The 24,656-nt window shown below is 32.2% G+C and overlaps 2 protein-coding genes across 2 annotated transcripts in view; one reads left to right on the forward strand and one right to left on the reverse strand.

Annotated features, from left to right (window-relative positions):
• The window catches only part of LOC132722192 (ubiquitin carboxyl-terminal hydrolase 32-like), a 59,920-nt gene extending 52,548 nt beyond the window's left edge, over positions 1-7,372 (reverse strand). Inside the window, exons 1-3 of the mRNA XM_060706641.1 lie at positions 7,208-7,372; positions 2,484-2,611; positions 1,611-1,716 (exon numbers count right to left, since the gene is read on the reverse strand). Coding sequence (XP_060562624.1) covers positions 1,611-1,716; positions 2,484-2,611; positions 7,208-7,265 — 292 coding nt within the window. The 5' untranslated portion in view covers positions 7,266-7,372. The remainder of the gene's footprint in view (positions 1-1,610; positions 1,717-2,483; positions 2,612-7,207) is intronic.
• A 4,589-nt stretch (positions 7,373-11,961) lies between these two features.
• LOC132722190 (protein MTO1 homolog, mitochondrial-like) lies at positions 11,962-23,646 on the forward strand. Its single transcript, XM_060706640.1, has 7 exons — positions 11,962-12,410; positions 12,971-13,066; positions 13,682-13,737; positions 15,106-15,277; positions 16,542-16,718; positions 17,754-17,866; positions 23,530-23,646. Exons 1-7 carry the CDS (start codon positions 12,173-12,175, stop codon positions 23,644-23,646), a joined length of 969 nt encoding a protein of 322 aa, XP_060562623.1. The 5' UTR covers positions 11,962-12,172.
• The last annotated feature ends 1,010 nt before the right edge of the window (positions 23,647-24,656 follow it).

A 24,656-nucleotide genomic window follows, 5' to 3' on the forward strand; every position in this document is an offset into this window, starting at 1 on the left:
CGAGCCCTAATTGCGTCACGACCATGTTTCTTCAAATGACACCAGTACTGGTTGGTTGCAGGAAGTGGACTGGAAAGTGATGAATATAAGTTGCAAGAACTTGTTTCGCATTCGAGCTTAAATAAATATGTTTAATCTAAACCAGAACATAGTTTAAAGATGTACAGATAACGGATAGTTCTAAATTCAAAGAAAGGCAAGTCTATTTTACAATAAGTAGGGAAGTCAACTGTCCCTCATAAGGTTTTACTTTCATATCATGTATGTTTTTCTTGTTATTCAACACCTGTCTTTTTATCTAGATATCAAAATTATGTGTCAACTTTAACAATTAGGTTGAGTTGATAATAACAAGAATATTGGTTACTGCAGTGACCCCTTAATACTCAATGCTGATTAAAACAAATAAATCATAGTCAAATGCGTAGCGAAAGTTGGGTTTAACGTTGCACCTACACTGTAAAGGTTGTAGCTTAACTGGTGGAGTAGGACCTCAGATGCCCCTCCATATATTATTTAAGGCTGCACAAACAGGCACCTGAGTAGAACCACTGATGTTCTGTAAGCTAGCTGGATAACTTCTTCACCTGAAAGAATCATAAGTCCCTGGTGGGTTTCAAACCCACAGGAGTAAGGGGCAAGTGGTTTGAAATCAACGACCTTAACCATTCGGCCACTGACACCCTTGGGAAAGATGTCAATAATGAGTTGATAATAATGCTAGCAGGAAAATAATGTTATAATAATGTGAGTGTCAGTGACCTTGACCCCATGGATTTTAAAAAACTCAATTGGGTAAATATCCATGACATACAACCATAATGTTAAATAGCAAATTTGTACATGTATATAGAAATATTGGTGTGAGCTAAAAAACTTTTATTATATAAAACTTACAATGTATAATACAATGTACAAGTTTAAAATAATTATTGCAACAATTTTGCATAAAAATAAGTAAAATATTTCAATTTTCTTCAACAATAGATTTTTTTTTTCAAAATAAGAATAAACAATACTTTTTAAAAGGTTCCCATAAGTGTTGAATATTTACATAATGGCATTCACTGTCATCTTAGTGCAGTAACAGGTTATCTCCTATTGTTTCATTGTTTAATTAATAGTATTTTTTATCTAGCTAAGCCTTTAACCTGTTTGGATTTGAGTAATGGTTTGCATTCCTTTGACTTTGAGACAGTTCATTTGACTCAAACCCGAGCTACCAACAGTTTAGAGCCTGGTCAGACTGCACAGATGTGACTGGCCTGGCTCTTTACTGAGCTTTTTTGGTATTAGTAATATTGTCATATTGTCCTTATCTGATCACATATTTTACACTATTATCCAACTAAGGTACATCTGTTTTGCTGAAGAATATTTCTCCAAAAATTAAGTAAAATGAGTTTTATTAACAGATATTTCATTGAATAAGAAAGAGGACCAGTTAACAGCTAAAAAAATCAGTTCTCCATAAAAACATTTATATACTTTTATAATTAATACCTTGCATACCTAATCAAGATGATAGATTAATGATGGGTTAAGGGTAATTGGGCTTGGGTTCAAAAGGCAGTATAGATCTATTTATAATGTATATAATTCATACTTACATTTGATTTTCTCTTCTTTTGTGCCCTTTGTAAGGACAACCATTCCAGCAAGCAACTCCTTAAATGACAATCCCTTGGAGTTCCCTCCAAATGCTTTAAAAAGCAACTAAAAACACAAAATTACATATTATTTCAAAAATTGCAATCAATATCTTCAATGATGAGTTTTCACATCCATCACTTGGTTATTTGGAAATTTACAAATATTATTTTTACCATTTCGGTTCTTCAGTATGGTTCTTATACATGTACATGTATAAAGGTGCAAACAATTATTCTACAGCCAGGAAAAACAGCCAAATATTGCTTTACACCATTTAAAACTATTCATGCATCCAAAATAAAAATCATTTTAAAGCATAATGACTCAAGATCAGGGATCTCAAATAGAGTTTAAATTCAAGAGTTTAATAAAGAAACCCTTGTCAAAAATACTTCATCACATACCCGTGCCGATTTTGCGACTCCGTAAAAATGGTATTGCACTGCGCTGCATATATATATTTTGATGTGACGTCATTTGCGTTATACAAACATAGCGTTAAAATATTAGAGTTATAGGCGCGTCAATAAAAATGGCTTTTTTCACTTCAAACGGTCGTTATTTTTGTTATGTGATAATAGAATATTAAATTCGTGTAAGTTCATTACTGAATTTATTGAACTCGTCAAATTAAATAATATTATGCTCGCCAGAGGTTTACATAATATCATTTTATTCAACTCGTTAAATAAATTCAGTATTAAACTGACACTCATTCAATATCCTCTATGTATGTCATGATTGTCAAGACTTAATGTAGGTGCGGATCAAACAGAAACAGAAAACTTGTAACAACTTATATCAGGTATATATCATTATAAATATCACACCTGGGCAATCTTTGTTGGTACTCCATCCCATAGAACTTCCCTCATAAACACAGTCTCTGTCATAAATCCACTAAGGGTAGAAACTCTCTTAAATGCATCTTTAAGTCTCTTCAACTCAGCATCTGTCACTGAAACAAAGTCAGAAAATCTTGAAGAATTTATCAAGATTTTTAGACAATAAATTAAAGGAAATCCACTGAGGTCCACAAATATAAACATAAAATCTGAATTTATTTTTCTTTCATACATTTTAATTCAGATTTAATTTTATTTAGATCAACTGGGGCTTCAAATGGAAAGACATTCAAAAATTAATAAAGAAATATACTCAAAATGAAATGGAAAACAAATTTTTGTAAAACTCTTATTTAATCCGTTTTGGACTAAAAGCTTTTAAACACTTTTCTATTTTTGGTCATTTTTCACTGAAATAATGAAAGATTTAAATTATCTGAAATTTTAAACACTCATTATTTATCAAGACCTTCCTCAAAAAGTTCATGAAAATTAATAAATATCTTATTATATATATTCACTAACTTATAATAACATATTGTTTTGTCTGGTCTGAGAATTTTAGCCATTAATCTAGGTAAGGATGAAGTATTTCCTTCTGCAAAGTGGTTAAATTCTAATTCTACAAGGGAAGTACTGAGAGTTGATTTAATTTCTGCACTTCATATTAAAACCAGAAATGTGTTGTCACGCCACGGATGACCCCGCATGCAGCCAAAATTTCATATGTTATAATATTTAGTTCCAAATTTGTTTGCACAAACTATTTTTTTCGTTTAAAGTTCAAGGCCCTTAAAACTATTCAATGTTAACACAATCCATTTTTATACAAAGTACTAGGCACTGACACTATTCAGTGTTAATCTTTTGAAAATTGCTTATTGCATATTTGTAGCCAAAATAATGACTACATACATTTCCACAAAAGTATGAGTGCTGAAACTGAAAATTCAAACTTTTCCAACTTTCAAGAGAGATAACTTTGTCCAAAATCATTGCACCACGACCAAATTCAATCTTGTTCTGCTTATTCCTAAGATGTATCAGTCTATATGTCAAATTTGAGTTGAAAGTGTACAACCATTGGTGAGATAATGAAGGAAACAAAAATTTTCTGATTTTTCTCAAAGTTCAAGAGGCATACATGTACCTCTGTCAGCTATCATCAAACAATGACCAAATTCGAACTTGACCAGTGTATTCTTATATCATATCCGTATTTGAATTTGAGTTGAATGTGTAATACAGTTGGAGGGATAATGAACGGAAACAGAAAATAAATTCATATTATTTTCAAAGTGAAAGGGGCATACATGTACCTCTGCCAAAAATCATCGAACCATGACCAAATTCATAATTGACCTGCGCATTTCATCTAAAATGTACATTTATAAGTTTCAAAATTAAGACTTCATTTTACTTTCTTAGTTTTCCCTGGTTACTTTCTTGAGTAAATATTGTACCATTACCTAAATGATTGGCACTGATTGCTATTGCAAAATAAATACAAACTTCTGTTACTTATTACTAATGAATTACATCTGAAAAGCATAAAATGATTCTAAGTTAACAATACACAAGTTTGAAAACTACATGTTTTTCCAGTAGGTTTACAATGATTCTGAGCATTGTAATTTTTCAATTTAATAATAAAGTAGTTATAAAAAAATGTTAACAAAAACTGCAACTACCCATTTAAAATTGAACATTCTGACAGTTTGACAAAATGACAGGCTGTCGAAACATCCATAATTTATTTTGCTGATGTTTGGACTGTTGTACTATTATGTAAAACAAAGGACCTTCTGATTAAGTAGTTTTAAAGGAGCTGCACTGAGGTCAAAAAGCCTAAAATATAAAATCTGAAATTCTTACATTATGTGAAGCACTTTAAATGGAAAAATCTGAAAAGAGTAATAAAAAAATATGCCCAGAATTAAATTGAAAATGGATTTTTTGTGTGCTTCTTAGTCTGGTTTGGGTGAAAAGCATTACAATGCTTTTCATTTTTGGGTCATTTTACTCAATGAAAATGAAGATTTTGGAAAAATGGGGAGTGGGAAAAATGTGCACACAAGTTATTTGTCCAGATCTACATTAAATAGTACAAAAATCTCAGAAAAATATTTCCAATTCTGTCATGTTAAAAAAACTTAGTGGAGTGCTTTTAAAAAGATGTGTCAAAAATATTCCTCAAAGAAACTTGTAAATCACCATGATATAAATGTGTGATGAACATTATTTTATAATTAATGTTTGATGTATATTTTTAATTGAAAAAGTCAATGCAAATTGAACAATAATTTCATTAGCCTTACTAATTAACCGTTGATGGGTTGACCATTTAAGTAACTGTTTTTTCCTACTGTCAAACCGTTACAACCTAATTTCAACTGTCATTTTTAGCACGGAATCAATTTTTAACAAATTTATCGGTATAACTGTTGCTAGTTTGAATTGATTCAAAATCAGTTACAATCAGAAAACATCTTTCAGTTCTTCAAAAAATCATTAGAATAAATATTTTGATAGATATCTTGATCAAAAATTTATTCAATGACAGCTCTCTGAACACATACACGTATAAGCAATTAATTTTAAATTTGTATTGTAAACTATATCTTCGGCAGATATGTTATTATGTCATCGTAAACTTTTCTTTACTTTTGAATAAATTGAATATGGGCGATCCGAAATTGTCCATTTAATATTTCTACAACAATTTGCATGTTTACGATCTTATAATCAATATTTATATCGGTAAATCCATCCGTTGTTAAATTAACTAATGGCAAATAAAACTCGAGTAGCATAAGCTATACATCTGTGAAAAGTGGGTGCACAGGTCTCCAACAAGTATCCCATCAAACAGTCAAATATTACAAATTGACATTTATGACTTCAAAGGGTAGAGCTGTCATTGATTCATAGTAAAGCATATTGACGATACATCAATATTGGATGACAAATATCAGCGATACACCGGTATATAGTTCTTAATTCTTGTATATAATTAACGTTCATTCCTAGTAAAATATAATTTTTCTGTTCATACAAATATGTTGTGTTTATAAATGTCCTTTGTGGGACTTATTCCTAACCATTTTTTGTCATCACTGCGATGAAATGTGTCCATTATGTTACAACAGCTTGGTGTTAGACATTGCCACCTGCTTTTGTTTATGTTTTGGTCGAATTTTCATTATTCATAGAAAAAAAATGATCGATTTTTACAAATGTGTATCGATAATTGATCGACAGAAAAATATCAACGATACATCGATATCCTCTCTATCGATGACAGCTCTATCATAGGGTCAATAAAATCACTAATTGACTATGCCGTGTTTGTCGCTTGAGAAAAATTAAAAACAACATGTATGCGACCAGTGATTTTCCTACTTATATAACAGACTCCGAAAAAAGGCCTCTTCCCAATTGAAATTTTCTTTTAAATCATGCAGTTTTCCCAAAAATCTTAACTTAAACCAGCTTTTTTACTTCCCAAATCAAAAATTTTAGCGATAAGTTTTCCCAAAATCAAGAGGATAAGGCCTCTTCCCAATTAAATGAGAAAAATCACTGGCGACTTTAGCTGCAATCAATTAGATTATCAGAAAAACTGGCATTTTGATTGGCTGTGGACGCATAACGGTTGACTAGCATAGAGGCCCGCCTTAAATCTTACACAGTAGCAGCTAGATATTGCATAGTTTAAAGACACAATGACACGCAGATTTTTGTGTTTACAACTACAAGGGACTGATGATCTGATTTTTCTAGTGTCCATCTGCAGAAAATGTGCATAAAAAGTTAACATACGCTCAAATATGCGTTTCTGAGAGAGCTGAGAATCCATTTATTACTTGGATAGAAATATTATTAGCAAGCTGGACGAGTGGGCCCAAAGGGCCTGCTAGCAAAGAGAGCTTTACGGTAACGCGAGTACCTGCTAGGTGATGGTTTTGAAAACTTGTCCGAAGTACTGTATTGACACATCGCAACTTTTCGAATTACAAGATAACGATACAAGCCGATGTACTCTGATTGAAAATGGAAGCGTAGACTGGTGTCCAGCGCACTTATATGGGAACCATAATAGAAAGGAGGAACCAGAATAAACAGAAGCAGTGTGTAAAATAACGAATGACAAAATTAATACGGAAAATGTAAAATAAAAATGAACGCTTATAAGGTAAAAGAAAATCGAGCTCGCTTTGAGGCTTTGCCTTTTCATATTATAATCTTATAAAAACTAGGTTAGCAGACCCAAGTGTGCATGCAATTTTGTTACTATGCTTTTATTCTGTTTTTAAAGTAAATGAAGTAGTGTACTATTCTGAATTGTGTTGTAGCTTTGAAAAAAAGCATGTATTAAAGTAGGAGTGTGGGGGCAGTAGCCAAATCAGAAAGTGTGTTAGTATTGTTTATCATCTGGGGTATGTTACACTTACACTTGATTCAAATTGCAATTATTTTTTTTTTTTTAAATATCAGCAAGGCTATTTTCTTCTATGAATTGTTTGATAAATGCAATGATATATATATTTATTTTTATTAATGACTGTGAAACGAAATTATGAAAAACGTACAGTTACACTTTCGAAAGATCGTTTTTATCATTTTGATAATAAAAAAAAGATAATTTTCAGGAAGTTTTAACGAATTTACAAGAAAAAGCTTTGTACAATTAGTTTGTCACTATATACCTCTTTTTAAAGCCTCCTCCTGGCTAATATACGATAATTTTGAATCTTTTCCACCCATGATCAGAGTTTACATTGTTAATTACACTAAATTACACTGAAATTTCTAAAATAAACATTGCAAAATTATTCCTGAGGTCACCATATTGGATCACGCGACTGTGACATTTTCTCGCGAGAATACATGAGAAAAACCTATAAGAAAATCCGTCTCATACCGTATCTCTATATTTTACAAATTTAGATGCTTGGCACTCTCCTGGCTAATCATATTTCATCTACATAGTTGAAAGGAAATAACTGCAAAAAAGTAAAACAAAATAAATATAAATGCAAAAAAATAAAACAAAACTTAATTTATGAATATGTTGACTCATAATATAACAAATAAGACTTTGAAGATTTATCCCCAAAATCGGTAAAACACTTCACCCCTCATTCCGCATTTTTGCGACACACATCAATATCAAATTTGATTTAATTTTTCATTTCACAGTTATTACGCAATAACAAACGTCAAAACAATGTCATTATTACTGATAAACAACTTTGTAATTGTTGAAAAATAAATAAATAGTTTAAATGTTTGATTTATTTCAACCACAGATTTATATTACAGGGATCGGACACTCCCAGTTAACCCTATATAAATGCAATATAACGTAATATAAATCCGTGTTTCAATGTAATATATTAAGGTTAGTAACTTTGTTGATTAAAAAGAAACGTCAGAGGGATTAAAATATTATTTTACTATAAAGATAAAGTGATACAATGGATCACTTATTTAAATGGATTGATTTTAAAGAAAGTAATATTAACCAGTCAAACATTCTTTGCACTTTATGATAAATCACCAAACATAGCTCACCTTCATTTGTTTAGAACACAAAAGCATTGTCTGAAAGTTGCATTAACTATTTTTTGTTCATAAATTTGTACTTAAATTGTAAAATATTTAGTATTATACTGTTATTCGGTAGAAATGTGAACCGTAAGTCAGTGCTATCCTAGAACATACAATATTCCAAATAAATTCATCTTCATAAACAAAATCTCTTAAGATACTCTCTTGTATACATGTAGTTAGAATAGACCAAGAATAAAAGAAAACACGTAACATGCACATACAATTGTCTTAATTATAGCAAAAATAATAACCACTATTATCTTTCTGTCTCGATAAAATTCTTGTTGTATGAGAATTTGACAGTTTTTTAATACTTCTGCAAAAATGGTATTCAGAGATTTTACACCACATTTATGTCTAAGTTTTCCAAATTTAGTAAATAAACTTGAAATGGTTTTGATATGAGATATACCACACGTTATGCCATACAATTAGCATGAAGAAGAACAGGAAGTAGATCGTGATGATGAAGAAATGGACTGTGTTTCTTTAGGGATCTTTTTCCCTTTTTCTTCATTGATAGGTACACTTGGTAAATCCATAAAAAATATTTCAAGTATGAGGCGGACATTGAGATTTTTTAAGAGATCAATTTCAAAGCATGCAACCCTGAAATAAAACAATGAAATATAATTATTAAATTTATTATACACAATTATCAATGTATGTAAATCAGCAGACTGCAATAATAATAGTAATCACATAGTAAGTTGTATAATAGCATAGGTAAACACTTATTAGATTGCATATTCATTTTATTAGCGTGTTTATCATAGTATATCACATGGGGTATAACCCTCCATTAAAGTCTCGTAAATTAATTGTGCTACTAAATCTTGACTCACCTTTGCTCAAATGTGAACACTTGAAGCCATGCAAATGGTGTCTTGAACCCTTACACTAGAGGGACCTACATATCCAAATGCCACGCTTACAACTTTTTACATAGAATTGGTGTTTCTATAACTACATCATGTCATGTTTGTAATGTATATGCTTGTAAATTTATTAATTGTTGATATGGACCGTAAGCCAAAATTAACAAGCAATTATCATAGTATTGCAAGCAATCCATAAGTCCCCTACCGGATAGGACCCCAGCAACATTCTGAAGGGCCATTGGCCATTCACTTATGTTTCTATTTTAAGTAAATTTGTTGAAAAAGTTCTTTAAAAGTGATCACAGGAAACAGTTTTTATGTACAGACAGACGGACGGACTGAAGGACACTCTAAAGTTATTTTTCTAAACATCCCTGTGATTAAAATATAACCTTTTTAAAAGCAAAATTCTTAAAAAGGAGATATCTCTTGAAATAAAGATGCAAGACGTCATACATGAGGTGAGTGTAACAAAGAACAATTAGTAATGAAGGTATTGATAATGAATGTTTATTTTGAATTTGAAGTAAAAGAAAGTTAAAAGAACAAATAAGAAAAATTCAAAGTTTTAGGAGAAGATTATTCTGGAAATATGGATGCTAGATTTATAAACCTTGTCATATTATCATGATGTGGGAGTTAGAAGAAAATCCTATAATGATTGAAGCAGTTGGAGTAAAAATTACCAATTTCTCGAAAAAAGTCTAAGTTCAAAAGGGGCATAATTCTGGAAATAGTTTTGCTAGAGTATTGAACTTTCTCACAAATGCTGAATGATAATAAGAAACATATATATGAAGTTTGAAGTAGATACATTCAGAAAAAAAGAAGTTATTAAAAAAACAATATTTTTTCATGAAAATTTTAAGATCAAGGGAGGAAATTCTGATAAATTTGTAAGTTGAGTTGTAAACCTTGTCACATATGATGTGGTTGATGACTAGAAACTTATATTTAAAGTTTGAAGAAAATACCTTAAGAAATAAAGAACTTATAGTGATAAAACGTAAAAACTAGAATCAATAATCTTGAAATTCAGTCTATTTGTTGCCATAGTAACCAGAATTTTCAACATAGAAAGAAAGGAAAAGGATGTGCATAATCTCCAGTCTGCCATCTGACCATATTTTAAGTTTCATAAAAAATATTTTCAGTACTTTTTGCATTATCACTGGATCCAGGTTATGTGTAAAATTTGCCATATTTTCAGTCTATTTGTTGCCATAGCAACCAGAATTTTCAACATAGGAAGAAAAGAAAAAGACGTGCATAATCTCCAGTCTGCCATCTATCCATATATCAAGTTTCATAAAAATATTTTCATTACTTTTTGCGTTATCACTGGATCAAGGTTATGTGTAAAATTTGCCATATTTTCAGTTTATTTGTTGCCATAGCAACTAAAATTTTCAACATAGGAAGAAAAGAAAAAGATGTGCATAATCTCCATACCGCCATCTATCCATATATCAAGTTTCAGAAAAATATTTTCATTACTTTTTGCGTTATCGCGGGATCTAGTTTTGTGGACGGATGGACTGACGGACGGACATTCTTACCAGAGCTACATTATGGGGGTTTCTTTTGTTATTTCTTTTGTTCTTTTTAACTCCACAATGCAGAAAATAACCCCACAAGAGAAACGGAATGAATGACATCAATGACATCTATTGTTATGAGAACAATAGACCAAACCCCCATATGTAGCTCTGGTTTGTACGGACAGACGGACGGACGGAATGACGAACGGACAGACGGACGGAGGGTAAACCTAAAGTCCCCTCCGGTAAACCGGTAGGGGACTAAAAGAAGAACATCGTTTTACTCTTATGACCAATTCGTCTCCTTCAAGTCCTTTTCATTTGTTAAATAGATGTAGATCTTCAACTAGCTTGCATCAAGCATGTGGTTTTACATGGGTTCATGCCTTCATATGCTTAAAAATTGGGCTCAGAGATACACTTAAGACTTTCTTCATTCAGCAGAGTTAGACAATCACTTTCTTATCATAATATTCAATGTACAGGGACAATGTTTATTATATTGAATTGTATGTAAGCCACGTGTAAATTATACCTTAAATATGACAAATTTCAGAAACTACATTGTACTACGTCCAGAGAATAACTATTTATAATGCAGCATTAACATATGGCCCTCTACACAATTTCAATAATTCATAGCCCTGTCCTTTATATTCAGTTACTTTATGAATAGCTATATAGGAAAAACTATTTGAAACATTCTTGTGTGAATCTACAGGTAATCTCCTGGAATATAGACCCTTATGACTATATTTTATACAGTAATATAAATTACTTATCCCGACCTCTCTGTCATAATCAGCAATTCATTGTAGGGAGTTTCCAGACCTCGGGGTCTGTCCCAGGATAATCTCCTGGTATAGGCACCTATGTCTATATCCATTTTAGACAGTATATATACATATGTATATAATTATAATATACTACAAATAACCATATGTAATAGAGATTAAGTTTTGGGCTGGTATCGCTGCCTTTTTCACTTGTGGATTTAACTTACCATCTTCATTCTTTATTCTTATGGATCTGACTTTACATTTGATTCACAATTTTATACTCAAATAATTGCTAGAAGAAAGCTGTCAAACACATGTTAGATAAATTTGTAATCAGTCTTTGGAGTTATTGGTGAAGGTTATCTAATGAGAGAAGTGGATGCCTTGGATGGACTGTGCGGTCATCTGTGATCAGTTGGTTAGTGGGTTATAACTTAGAGAATGCAAAAAAAATCTTTGTCAAATGTCATAGAGATTAAGTTTTTGGCTTGTATCAGTGCCTCATAGACCTATACTAAAGTGATATGAATCATGCATCAGGAGTCTAAAATAGTCCGGGCCCAAAGGTCAGCTTGTACTTTTTCAGACTATTTCAAAGTCGGTACAAATTCTGTACGGTAACGATTGAATAATTTACTGTAACACCGTTTAAAAATATCGGGAAAGTTAAACATGTTGGAATTTTCTTTATATTTATATTTTTGAGACATAAAACATAGCATATTTGCTACAAAAATGAAACAGTTGTTTTATTTATATGTTTAATAAGGCTTTTATCATTATATCACCTTTAAATGTATGTTTGTATAGTTTGTCAAGGTATAGCTGTTTCGGATAATTAATATTCGGATATCAAAATGATGTTGGTAAACTATAGGAAACTTATTAAACTTCATAAGTCGTTGTCGAGTGTTTGCTTGAGGAAAAGAATCGGTCGTAAATACAGTGTGGAGTCTGTAACCTCATCCTCAACATCTGTGCCAGAGTATGACGTAATAGTTGTGGGAGCTGGACATGCAGGAGTGGAGGCTGCAGGGGCAGCTGCAAGGATGGGCAGAAACACTTTACTAGTTACCCACAAGAAAGAAACTATAGGTTTTGTTTGTCAATTTTGTACTTAACTAGATATCATGCTGTATATATATATGATTAAATAAAATTGACATTTTTAATATGTTAGTATTTACGAATTAGAAGCCGAGTTATGGAAAAAGCTAAATAGATAGAAGAAAATAAAAATGAAATACAGGTGTTTTAGCACTTTCTCAAGGCATTTAATTCAGATGTTTGCTCACATTGTATCATCAGTTAGATTCAGCATAGAAGTTTGAATAGAGTAGAAATATTATGTAAAAAAAAACATACCAAGTAATAATGCTCAGGATGTTGAATCATCAGATCACTCGAGGAAGTATTGCCCCTTTATGCTCTATTGCTAACAGCTAATCAGTAATATTAATGTGCAACCTAAATTGCTACAGTGTAACTGGATTTTGACATCAAAATTTTTGAAAGCATCTTCATTCTTTAATCTACGGGATCTGTTTTGCTGACTACGTTTGCTTCACAATACATACATTTTATAATCAAATAATTTCTAGATTGCAAGCTGTCATAATAATACATGTAAGATAATAATTGTAATTACATTATAGGTGAGATGTCTTGCAATCCATCGTTTGGAGGTATTGGTAAAGGTCATCTCATGAGAGAAGTGGATGCCTTGGATGGACTCTGTGCTGTTATCTGTGGTCAGTGGCCTTAGTGGATTATAACTTAATACATGTATATCAGATGCTAAAATGCCCTAAATTCAACTTTACTATAACTTCAAATAAGGCATGTCATTAAAATTTAATTCATTCAAAAGGTTTTTCAATTAAGATTTTTTTTATTTAGTGAGAATGTAAGTATGAAAGTCATCCTATTTCAATGAACTTGGAAAATAGTAAAATTATCAAAAATTAAGATGATTCAAACAATTTTTATTTAAAGTACCCTTGTGAATTTTAACCACAACAATTACAGAATGGGTCAAATGAATGTTTTCATGAAATTGACCCTTCTTTGAAAAAAATGATGCTGTTAAATGTTAAGCATGGTTTGTGGAAAATTCCACAATGAATTTTGAATCTGGGAATTGACATAAATTTTTAATTTATCAATAGCCTACCATATGTGTAGGTCTTTGTGTAGAATGACTGTTGAAACTGCAAAATAAGTCCACGAAACATTTTCAAATTGTTTGTATGTTTGTCCATGAATATTTTTTTTTAAATGGTTAATGCGTTTGCCTCTTTGTTTATGATTTATGAAACATTTTCCAAATCCTTCATAGGTTGTTCTGATTTATCTTTTTTCTTCAGATAAATCTGGACTGAATTATAAAGTATTAAACAAAAGAAAAGGTGCTGCTGTGTGGGTAAGTGTTATATAAATTTACTACAAAAATCAATTCACAACTTCTTTGAGTGCTAGTGGAGATAGTAATTGACCTATGCTACCAGTATAGCCTATACTGTTTGCTGCTTGATCTTTGACATTGAAATCCCTGACACTATGAATAGACTGTTCCAAAGTCAAAGCAGGGCAAGTCCATTATTCAAGTTCAGTAGGATAGCTTTAACTTTCTGCTATACATATGCAAACAGTTAACTAACCCTTTTGAAAAGCTTATGCTTAACTTTACCCTCTAGTTTAGTTTATAAGCATTTTATTCATAATCATACACAGTACATAAAATACATGCATTCAATATATACAATTTTGAAATGGATTAGAATGAAAGATATGAAATCTTATAAAGTTCTTCTCCTAAATCCTTAACTTAACCCTTTGTAAAGCACATGGTTGGCTTGTATCTTTGTAAACTAAACTTACCCCCTGAGTTTTATGTACATGTAAATATATAAAGCAAATATTTTACCAGTTCTTTTGTAAAGTAAACATTTGAATTCTGCCTTGGTAAATCCAGCATTTGACATCCCTTTGTAAAGCCAACATTTGACATGTACTGTTGCAAAGCCAACATTTACTTGTCCTTTTGTAACGCAAACATTTGACATTATTCCTACATGTATGTAAAGCAATCATTTGTCTTATCCATTTCCAAAGTCAGCATTTATCTTATCCCTTTGTAAAGCCAACATTTGACTTATCTCTTTGTAAAGCCAGCATTAGCCTGGGATTCAGGCGTTGATATTTTTTTTTGCTTATTCATAACTTACGCGCTATTTCATACTCGATCGTCATAGATAACACAACATCTCTGGTTTTGATAGTGTCGATTTGCCGAACAGAAGCACATAAAAAAAATCGACAGACTGGAACCCAGGCTAAGCCAGCATTTGTCTTATTCATTTGTAAAGCCAACATTAGACTTTTCTCTTTGTAAAGCCAACATTTGATTTGTCCCTTTGTAAAGCCAACATTTGACATTATTCCTACATGTTTAAAAAGCAATCATTTGTGCAATCATTTAAGTTACCTTTATTTTAAACAAATATTTGAGCTACCTGTGTTTTGTTACATTGTTCATTTAAAACATAAATGAAAATAGCAAGTCCATAAGCCTTCTTTTTCTAATGGGCAACATTCAAATTTTTATTTTCAGTACTATACATTGACTTTTTTCAAAAAATTTTTTTTTACAATAAGCCATGATTAAATTAAGACATAATTACACAAATTAAGTAAAACTGGCTTCATGCAGCTTCAGTATTAATTTAATTGCATATACATTGTACTCATATGGAGTTGGACATTCTAAATTTGTTTATTTTTTTCCAAGGGACCCAGAGCTCAGGTTGACAGAAAATTATATAAACAACACATGCAAGAGATGGTTTTAAATATGGACAATTTAACTGTAAAAGAATCGCCGGTAGAAGATCTTTTACTGGAATCTTCTCCCATTGACAGTCATTCTGTAAATAAAAAAATGTGTAAAGGAGTGATTTTAGGTATGTACTAGGAAGCTTTTATGTAGATTTTTTTGTTGATATATGATAACAAAGCAGGACAAGAGATTGGTAGGCAAAGAATTATAACAAACAAATGGACCTATACTGATATGTAACTTATAACGTTTATGATGTGTCCTTTGATGATGGAAAATAAAAAAATCATGCACAAGTGGTGATTGAACAGTTTGTAGAAAGTTTCTCATAAATGTGTTATTTTCAGATTGATTCAGTGCAAGTAGATTTACATATTTATTAATATAATATAAATTTGCTGACTTATTAACTTATTATAGTATAAGTTCAAACATTATTTATTTTAGCTCGGTCATTATGTAACCGTTTAGCTTATATGGAGCACTCAACACAATCCAATACTGGTGTAGTACATGTATTATTAGGAAATATCATTGTGACCCAAATAGTGTTTGAACCAATGAAAGACGGTGGTGATACTCACAGGTTCCTGCATGTACCTGAAATAATGCACATAGGGGCACCAGAGGTCTTGTGCCACCAGCAACCTGACTAAAGTTCAGATCTGCTTATTTCTTACATGTAGATCTGATGACCACAGTATATGTTTCACCTTTATAATGAATCAGATTTCCCGAGAAAGCTATTTTTAACCATGCAATCAAATCAGTTTTTACAGATAGGCATTAGACAAAATATCAAAATTTAGTTGCCTGTGGAAGTAAAACAAATTGTTGATTTTTGTTGAAAAAAAATTGTTTGAAGTATTTGAAAACAAGTTAACTGGAAACAGTAGACTCATTTTCTATTGGGCAATATTGTTTTGCCAGTTTACCTGCAGGCCATATGGAGAAGGCCATGTTTGTTCTCGAAAATGTGAAAATTTATTTGTTTTCCAGCGGTTAGAATTAGAAACCACATTGTTTTCAAAATTGTGAAAGTTCGCTGATGATTGGCTGTTTGAAAATTCAGAAGAAGGTGACAACCTATTGCTGATCATCAGATCCTGATGCGTAGCGTTATTTAAGAGCTGATTTCAATCGGATTGGTGCCACCAACTGGAATGCATCCTTTACAGAATTAGAATTATTCTCTTGTATTAAAATGTTAAAACTAACATATCAAACACATATCAGTTCTTGTTAAAAATTATCATATTATTTACTTCCATGTAGAAAATAAATGGAAAACTCATTTGCCTAAGAAATTGTGAATGGGTGTCATTGTGAAATTATTTTCTTGAATTCAATTTAATCTGAATACTGAATTTGATGTTTATTTTTTGAAGAATCTGGAGAGATGGTTTACAGTAAGACAGTTGTCTTGACAACCGGAACATTTCTACGAGGCTGTATCAATATCGGTTTATCGGTGACCCCGGCGGGACGCATGGGAGACGCTCCAGCTGTGGGTCTGGCAAAAAGTCTTGAAGACGTCGGTTTTACTGTAGGGCGACTGAAAACAGGTTTGAAAATTCCTTAATTATACATTCTGACAAGTTTTTCTTTATTTAAAGTCATTGTCTCATGAGAGACAGAAACTCTCTTAATAAAAACCTTCAAGGTCAAATACTAGTACAGGTCAAAATACTCTGAATGACTCTTTAATTACATAAGTATACACCATCTTGTATTCAAACTATTATATAATCAAGAATAATGCTGTGACATCAGCAACATCATTCTGGGTCAGTAAGTCAGTGTTTTAACAGTAATAATTTTCTTTCCGTCAAATCCTATTTGTGAATGGAATATGTGCAGTTTATACAATGAGTTTATCATACATGATATGCATTGTGCAATCAGTGTAAAGTTTCAGGCTCACGCAAAAAATAGCTTGCCCCTATTTGGAGCTGAAGCCACAAAGATAGCATTAGTCTGATGCGTTAAGCACTAGGTCACTTTGTCTTTTTGACAGAAACTTTGATATTTTGAGTATGATATGGGTTTGATATGGATGTTATGAACCTGAAAATACAAAATTAATGAGCACTAGACTATACTAAGTACAGTAGAAATTTGATATGAAATTTTTGGACTATGAATATGAAAAAGAGGCAAGATGGTGTAATAAAATTATCTATAATATTCACTGGTCAGCATACTAAGAAAAGCAATTTTTGATTTTTTTTTACTCAAGTACATTAACCTGGAAACAGAAATTGATTGGCCTTTGTCACAGTATAGAGCCAAGCCAAAAGCACATTCATAGTCTCATCGGGTCTATACTGTTGGTAGCCTGTTTTTGCATTTCATCATTGAAATCCATTGAAATCCATAGAATAGATTTAAAGGAAAGAATATTCATCACACAAATTCATCAAGTTAAGGATTGAGTTAGACTTAACTCAACATTTAAAACAAAAGTCACAATTGAAAAAATACATGTACAAAGCTTATATATAGTTTTACGTTCCATGTGATGTTTTATTTCTAGCCTGTGATATTTACTTTAAAATTGATTATAATCATGCCTTATTGTTTTCTTATTTAACTTACAGGAACTCCTCCTAGATTGGACAAAAACACCATTGACTTCAGTGTGCTACCATCATTAAAGGGAGATAACCCTCCTGAACCTTTCTCCTACCTCAACAAGGAAGTCTGGATACAGGTAATCTCCCTTTTACTTCTTTGATACAACAATATTAAAAAATTTCTGGAGGTAGATTTTCAGTTTATCTGCAAAGAACATTAAGGATTAAGGATTCTTTGAAATTAAAGAAAGTCAAAATTGAAAAATATGAAAACTTGCAATAAAAGATAAATAATAAGATAAAAGATATATAGGCTTTTTACTTTCTAGCTTTTTTTTCTAGCTATCCTAATCAAGTTATGGATTACAGAATTGCTTAAATGTACTGATGTGCGTTGAAAAAATTTCTTTCATGCCTTGATGTTGACCTTGATTAAACAATTAAGATATTGCAGTCCATTAAGCAATTCAGTATCTTGTCACTGATCAGTTCTCATACACATTGAAGCAGATGTTCTTAGAAATTCTTGTAGAAAAACTAGTTAAATCAATACATGGTATGAATACCTTTTTTTCTGCAAATATTAAAGGGACTCCACTGAGGTTTAAAAGTCTAAAGACATAAAATTTGAATTTCTTACATAAATGAGATGGGGCACTTTAAACAGTAATATATGCAAAGATAGTTAAGAAATATACTTTGAAATAGATTGAAAATGGTACTTTTATGATTTTCTTAGCCTAATTTGAGTGAAAAGCGTTTAAACGCTTGTCAGTTTAGGTCAGTTTTTTACTATTTGAATAATTATTCTGGAAAAACGGTGTGCGCAAATGATCTGAAATTTTGCACAAAGATTAGTGGTCTAAACCTACATCAAATGGTACAATTATCTGGAAAAAATATTTTCAGTCCCATCATGTCAAAAACCTCAGTGGAGTCCCTTTAATGCATAAAAGCATATGTATGAATTTCATATGTTATACATGTACATGTATAAGTTAGCCATGACAGTTAACTTTGTTCTGTATGTTTTGTTGGATTTTTAGTTGCACAGATACTGTTAAGGTCATATCGTTACCTTAGTGCAGTAACAGTCTAACTCCTATTATGTTATATAAGAAGTTAATTCGTTACTACACTAAGGTGATGATACAATGACTTTCCAGAACTCTTAGTTGAGTAACACCTCAGATGCCCCTCCATGCATCAAATCAAGCACAAACAGGCACCTGAGTAGAAGTAAGAAAGCTGGATTGTTTCGTTACATTAAAAATCCAAAGTCCCTGCAAGCTCCTGTCTTGTAAACTTCTAAAGTTATTCACTTGAAACAATTATTCGCTTGAAACAGCACATACTGGTATATCTTTGTGAACAGTTAGTTATGCATGTATATCCCCACACAAGACACATAACTCTAGCATGGATTTTTACTTAATTATACCCCTTTATGATAGTTACGAAGAAATTCCTTGTTAAAGTTGCCTAGCAAGTTCTTTCTCCACAAGTACCTGAGGTGTTTATTTAAAACCTCCCCCTTGTGGCTGAGGGGTTGCCTTTAAGGGTTGAGGCATCAGAATTGCAGCCATCGTTTACCCTTGTGTGATCGTAAGAGGCAACTATACGGGCTCGAATTACTGAAGTCTATGCATCTCATAGCTCCAGCAGGTGAGGTTAGCCAAATTACTTTCCTATTTTGGGGCCATATGACCTAAACTGAGTTGGTGCGCTGTAGAACCAATCAAAACAAAACAAATAGTATTTTAAACCTCAGGCATGTCTTTTTGTCTTGATTATAGGTGTCTGACCAAGAACCATAACTCTTGAATTGAATTTCACTGATTTTTTTCCACTTTGTTAACACATACATTACATTGTATATTTCTGCATTGATTTTGATTTAATTTCAAACCCTGAGAATACAATCTAGTTCATCAAGCTTTCTATCTGACAGCTCCTGTTTGTTGATCTCCTTTCTTGATTTTTCAACCGCCTCCGTGGTCGAGGGGTTAGAGTCGATGACTTCTAATCCAGTTACCTCTCTGGCGTGGGTTTGATCCCCGGGAGATGCTTTGGTAGTTAAGTGCGGGGGAAGGTAGTCTAGTACTTGTGTAACTCTCCAGGAATGATGGTTAGGAAACTACCCGCCTATATGACTGAAATACTGTTGGGAAAAGGCGTAAAATGAAACAAACAAACAAACAATCTTGATTTTTCAAAGGATTCTATTCAATACTAAAGCTCCTACTGAGGAAAAGGCAATCCAAGTTTCTTTCATTAAAAAAATTTGGCTGTTTGAAGGTGGTTCAAATTTTCCAGGATTTATGTTGAGCAAATCTGCTTTTCAAATACATGTTGAACCGTTATGATTGGTTGAGTTTTGCTGTATTTTCACAAAAATGGCACTCTGATATCCAGACTCTATTCCGTTGACTGCTGAACTGTAGTTTTTGGATACTGATATTGGGACTGTACCAGTCCTACACAAATAAGATCTGTCATATCAGTGACAAATTTTGTTGTAATTTATACTGTATTATGAACTTTGTAAGTCTTTAAATTAAGATTTCTTATGTTAACTTGATAATGGACCGTTCCAAAATAGAAGTTGGACAAGTCCAAAAATAGAAATTGGACAAGCCCTAAATAGAAGATGGACAAGTCCATTCAGGTATTATTCATCTTGATATCCCTTAATTTGATAATGGACCATTCCAAAATAGAAGATGGACAAGTTCATTTGGCAGTTGAAGGGTTAATAACTTGATAATGGGCCATTCCAAAATAGAATAATTAATAGAATAATCAATTTTTTTTTCACACACACTAGATGTACTGTGTATGCAAATGAATATTTTGTTTGTGATTTTCTTCAATTAATGTCCAATCCTTCTTGAATCTTCACCAAATTTAACTAAGCCACGTTTAAGCTGCAAATCTCATTTGGAGCAATTTTAGGCGAATGTTTCCATCTTGTCTTGTTGTTGTTGTTGCCATTCGATCGTGTCAGAATGAGAAAATTAAAAGAAAATACGGCACTTCAGACAAAATAAAATCCACATGATGTAATAACGTTTGCCGATGGCAAATTATTAGAGTCGTTCTCTAATTGTTTACATTTGGCAAAATTGTTTGCAACCAAATAAATGTTTTTTTTAGGTCTCTACCTATTGGAATGCCTTTCTTTTTTTCCGATACTCTTTTTTGCTCCCCGTGAAGAATTTCCAGGTGGGACTTTACAGAAACTTGTTAATTCGTGAAAATTGTATCATTGCGGAATTTTGTTTATACTCCGTAATGAATTAATAGGCAAATCTTTCAGAAATTACTTTTATATTCTGTAATGAATTAATAGGTGAATGTTTCTGAAATTACTTATCCTTAAATAAGAGCTACATTATCCTATTGCCTAAAGTAAGAAATTAATTTTATAGACTAATTAAACATTATATTCATTAGTGTAAAGTGGTGCTGAATTTATATATCTTTATTTTGTTCGCTGCTTACCTGTTATGAATATTAACCAGTTTTGTAATAAAAATTGCTCTTTTCAGCAAGGAATTACTATACCCCTGGCCCACATACAAAGTTTAGGGGGTATTATTATATTGAAGTCAGTTTGTCTTTCAGTTGGTCCTTTTCATGGTTTATGGATGATAACTAGAGTTTGGAATGAGTTATTATAATCAAACTTGGTATATAGCTACGTTATGTGAAAACCCCTGTTGGGATTGCTTTTGGACTGCCTTGGGTCAAGGTGACTGTTACTAAAAATAGAAAAATAGTTTCTGGACAATAACTACATTTAGGAAATGAGATATTGTAATCAAACTTAGTATGTAGCAAGCTTATATGAAGACCCTGGTTGGGTTACCTTTTGAACCCTCTTTGGTCAAGGTCCGGTTTACTAAAAATAAAAAAATAATTTCCGGACAATAACTACAGTTAGGGATGAGATATTTTAGTCAAACTTGGTATATAGCAAGCTTATATGAAGAACCCAGTTGAGATTCCTTTTGGACCCCCTTAGGTCAAGGTCAATGTCACTGTTACTAAAGATAGAGAAATGATTTCTGGACAATGACTAGAGTTTGGGATGATATATTGTAATCAAACTTGGTACATGTATATAACAAGCTTATATTAAAGAGACTCCACTGAGGTTTTTTGACATGATGGGACTGAAAATATTTTTTCCAGATAAATGTACCATTTGTTGTAGGTTTAGACCACCAATTTTTGTACAAAATTTCAGATCATTCGCGGACTTCTTTTTTCCAGAATAATTATTCATATTGTAAAAAATGGCCTAAAATGAAAAAACGTTTAAACGCTTTTCACTCAAATTGGGCTAAGAAAATCATAAAAATACGATTTTCAATTTTTTTTTAAAGTATATTTCTTAACTATCTTTGCATATATTTCTGTTTAAAGTGCCCCAGCTTATCTATGTAAGAAATGCAAATGTTATGTTTTTAGGTTTTTAAACCTCAGTGCAGTCCTTTTAAGACTCCAATTGGGATTGTTTTTGGACACCCTTGTAATCAAACTTGGTATATAAAAACATTTATCATTTTTAGGGAAAATTTTAAGACTGGAAAAGTGAACAGTAGAGACCATGATCTGAAGGCACATATGTGTTGACTGATTTTGGTTTGCAATGGTCACATGGTTTGATTCAGTTGCAGCCAGCAGGCTATGGGTTGAGAATGATAGTGGTTAATTCTATTTTCTGCAATGTTTTCTATTAAGGCTTTGTGACCCTTTGTCTCACATGCATGCCTTCTTTGGTATTTTACAGTGTATTTTACAGGGTGCTTTTATACTCATAAAATCCTGAAATGTTACATGAATTGTTGTTTTTATGTAGCCAACATTGCTAACACACAATCTTTATATGATTCTTGAATGGCTTAGCTTATTAAGTGATAATATTAAGCATGGGATTTGGGGAAAAAAGCGTTAGGTCTTGCAGTACAAGACTCCCATACTGCTAGACAGGGTTTGCAAGCAGTAGAGGCTTTAAAAGTAGAAAAATACATTGTAACAGAAAAGTATTGACAAAATATTATTTAATACTACTAATAATAATAATACTACTAATATTAAATCTTTTTTTTGGAAGAGAAAAATGCCTTAGCATGTATAGTCACCAAATAAAGTCACAGGGCATCCATGTTCGAGTAGTTAAGGTCACTGACTTCAAACCATTGCTCCTCACTGCTGTAGGTTCAAATCCTGACAGGGTTTTTGGATTCTCTCATGTGAGGAAGCTATTCAGCAAGCTTAGAGAATGTGTGTGGTTCTATCAGATGCCAGTTCATGCCTGAAATAATGCACCTGAGGTCTTCCTTCAACATTAAAGCTGGAAAGTCACTATACAGTATACTGTGTTGGTGCAACTTAAAGCACAACCATAAGCAAAGAAAAAAAAATAAGGTCACAGAATCAATCAGTAAAACTATGTTTATTCGTTGGTAATTAAATGCTGTAGATAAGGTTTCTAATTTCAATTCACTTGGTTTTCACTGCTGTTGGTTTGAATCTTTCGTTTCTAGGCACCTTAAACTTGTTTATGTGAGGAATCTATCCAATTTGCTTGAATAATGATGGTGGTTCTACTCAGGTGCCTGTTTGTGTCTACAATAATGCATAGAAGGTCTCCTAAATGTTTAAATGTTTTCCTCCACCAGTATAACTGAAATGTTGCCTTACAACCTTTTTTTTTTTTAAAGAAAAACCCGAAAAAAACACAATTTAGCTAAGAAGATATTTATCCCATTTCTTATCCTATATATTTTAGGCTGATGAGCAAATAGATTGTCACCTTACAAATACGGATCCCAGCATTGAAAAACTTGTACATGACAGTCTCCATCTAAACAAGCATGTAAAGGAAGAGATTAATGGGCCAAGGTAAGTGGTGGAAAAGAGTCAACTCGGCCCTATACCAACTCGGCACGGGTCAACTCGGCACGGGTCAACTCGGCCCACTTTACAAATATATATATAACGTATTAACTTTGCTTTGCATGTTGTTGAGGTAAAAGAATAATAAGAAATATCTTATTATTATATAATTATACATTGTACTTAGGTCGAAATAAAGTATATTTAGATTTTTTTTTAGTTATCTGTCTCATATTTATAAACTCTCTCTGTCAAACTACGTAAATAAGGTCCGAGGTATATTGAGTGAAAAAGCAAGACTTGTTTCCCTTAGTTTCCCTTTGAATGCAAAAGAATGCAAATTCAGCCGTGTTTAAATCGCTAGTTTGGTGCGATTAAATGTCCGATTTTAAAATTTGTTACGCTAATTATAAAAGCTGGTGATCTTAGCTTCCTCTCAGTATATATTTCAACACATTGTTTGACACTGAAGGTATTTAAATTAAGGCAGGTACATTTATATACGTACCTGGTTAAACCTACCACGTGTCAGAAAAACAGTGAGATACGCATCGATTATCTTTACTCGCAATTCTATTGATAAGAAAAGCCTGTCTGCTGCTACATGTAGTTCTAAAACTGTCAATCTGTGTTTTATCAATAATTACAATAATGACTATAAAAAGTGATAACACAAACCTAAATATTAATAATTAAAAAGTGGGCCGAGTTGACCCGTGCCGAGTTGGAATCGGGCCGAGCTGACTCGGGGGCCGAGTACGTTTTAGGGCCGAGCTGACCCGGATTCTAAGTGGTGACTGACTGCTTTAGTATTGATATTGTTGTCATCTTTATCAACATCTTCTCTAGAATCATTTCATTATCGCACTTTAAGCCAAATCATTTTCATCATCAGAATTTTTAGTTGTGTTTCTAGCTGTTAAATATCCTCTGATATGTAAGGGTACAAAAAAAAAAGATATACACAAATGTATATATATACAGTAAACACCACTTATGTATAACCATATCGCTAACAAC

The sequence above is a fragment of the Ruditapes philippinarum genome, unplaced genomic scaffold, assembly GCF_026571515.1.
Source record: "Ruditapes philippinarum isolate M1 unplaced genomic scaffold, ASM2657151v2 ctg2842_1_1_1_1, whole genome shotgun sequence".
NCBI lineage: Eukaryota > Metazoa > Mollusca > Bivalvia > Venerida > Veneridae > Ruditapes > Ruditapes philippinarum.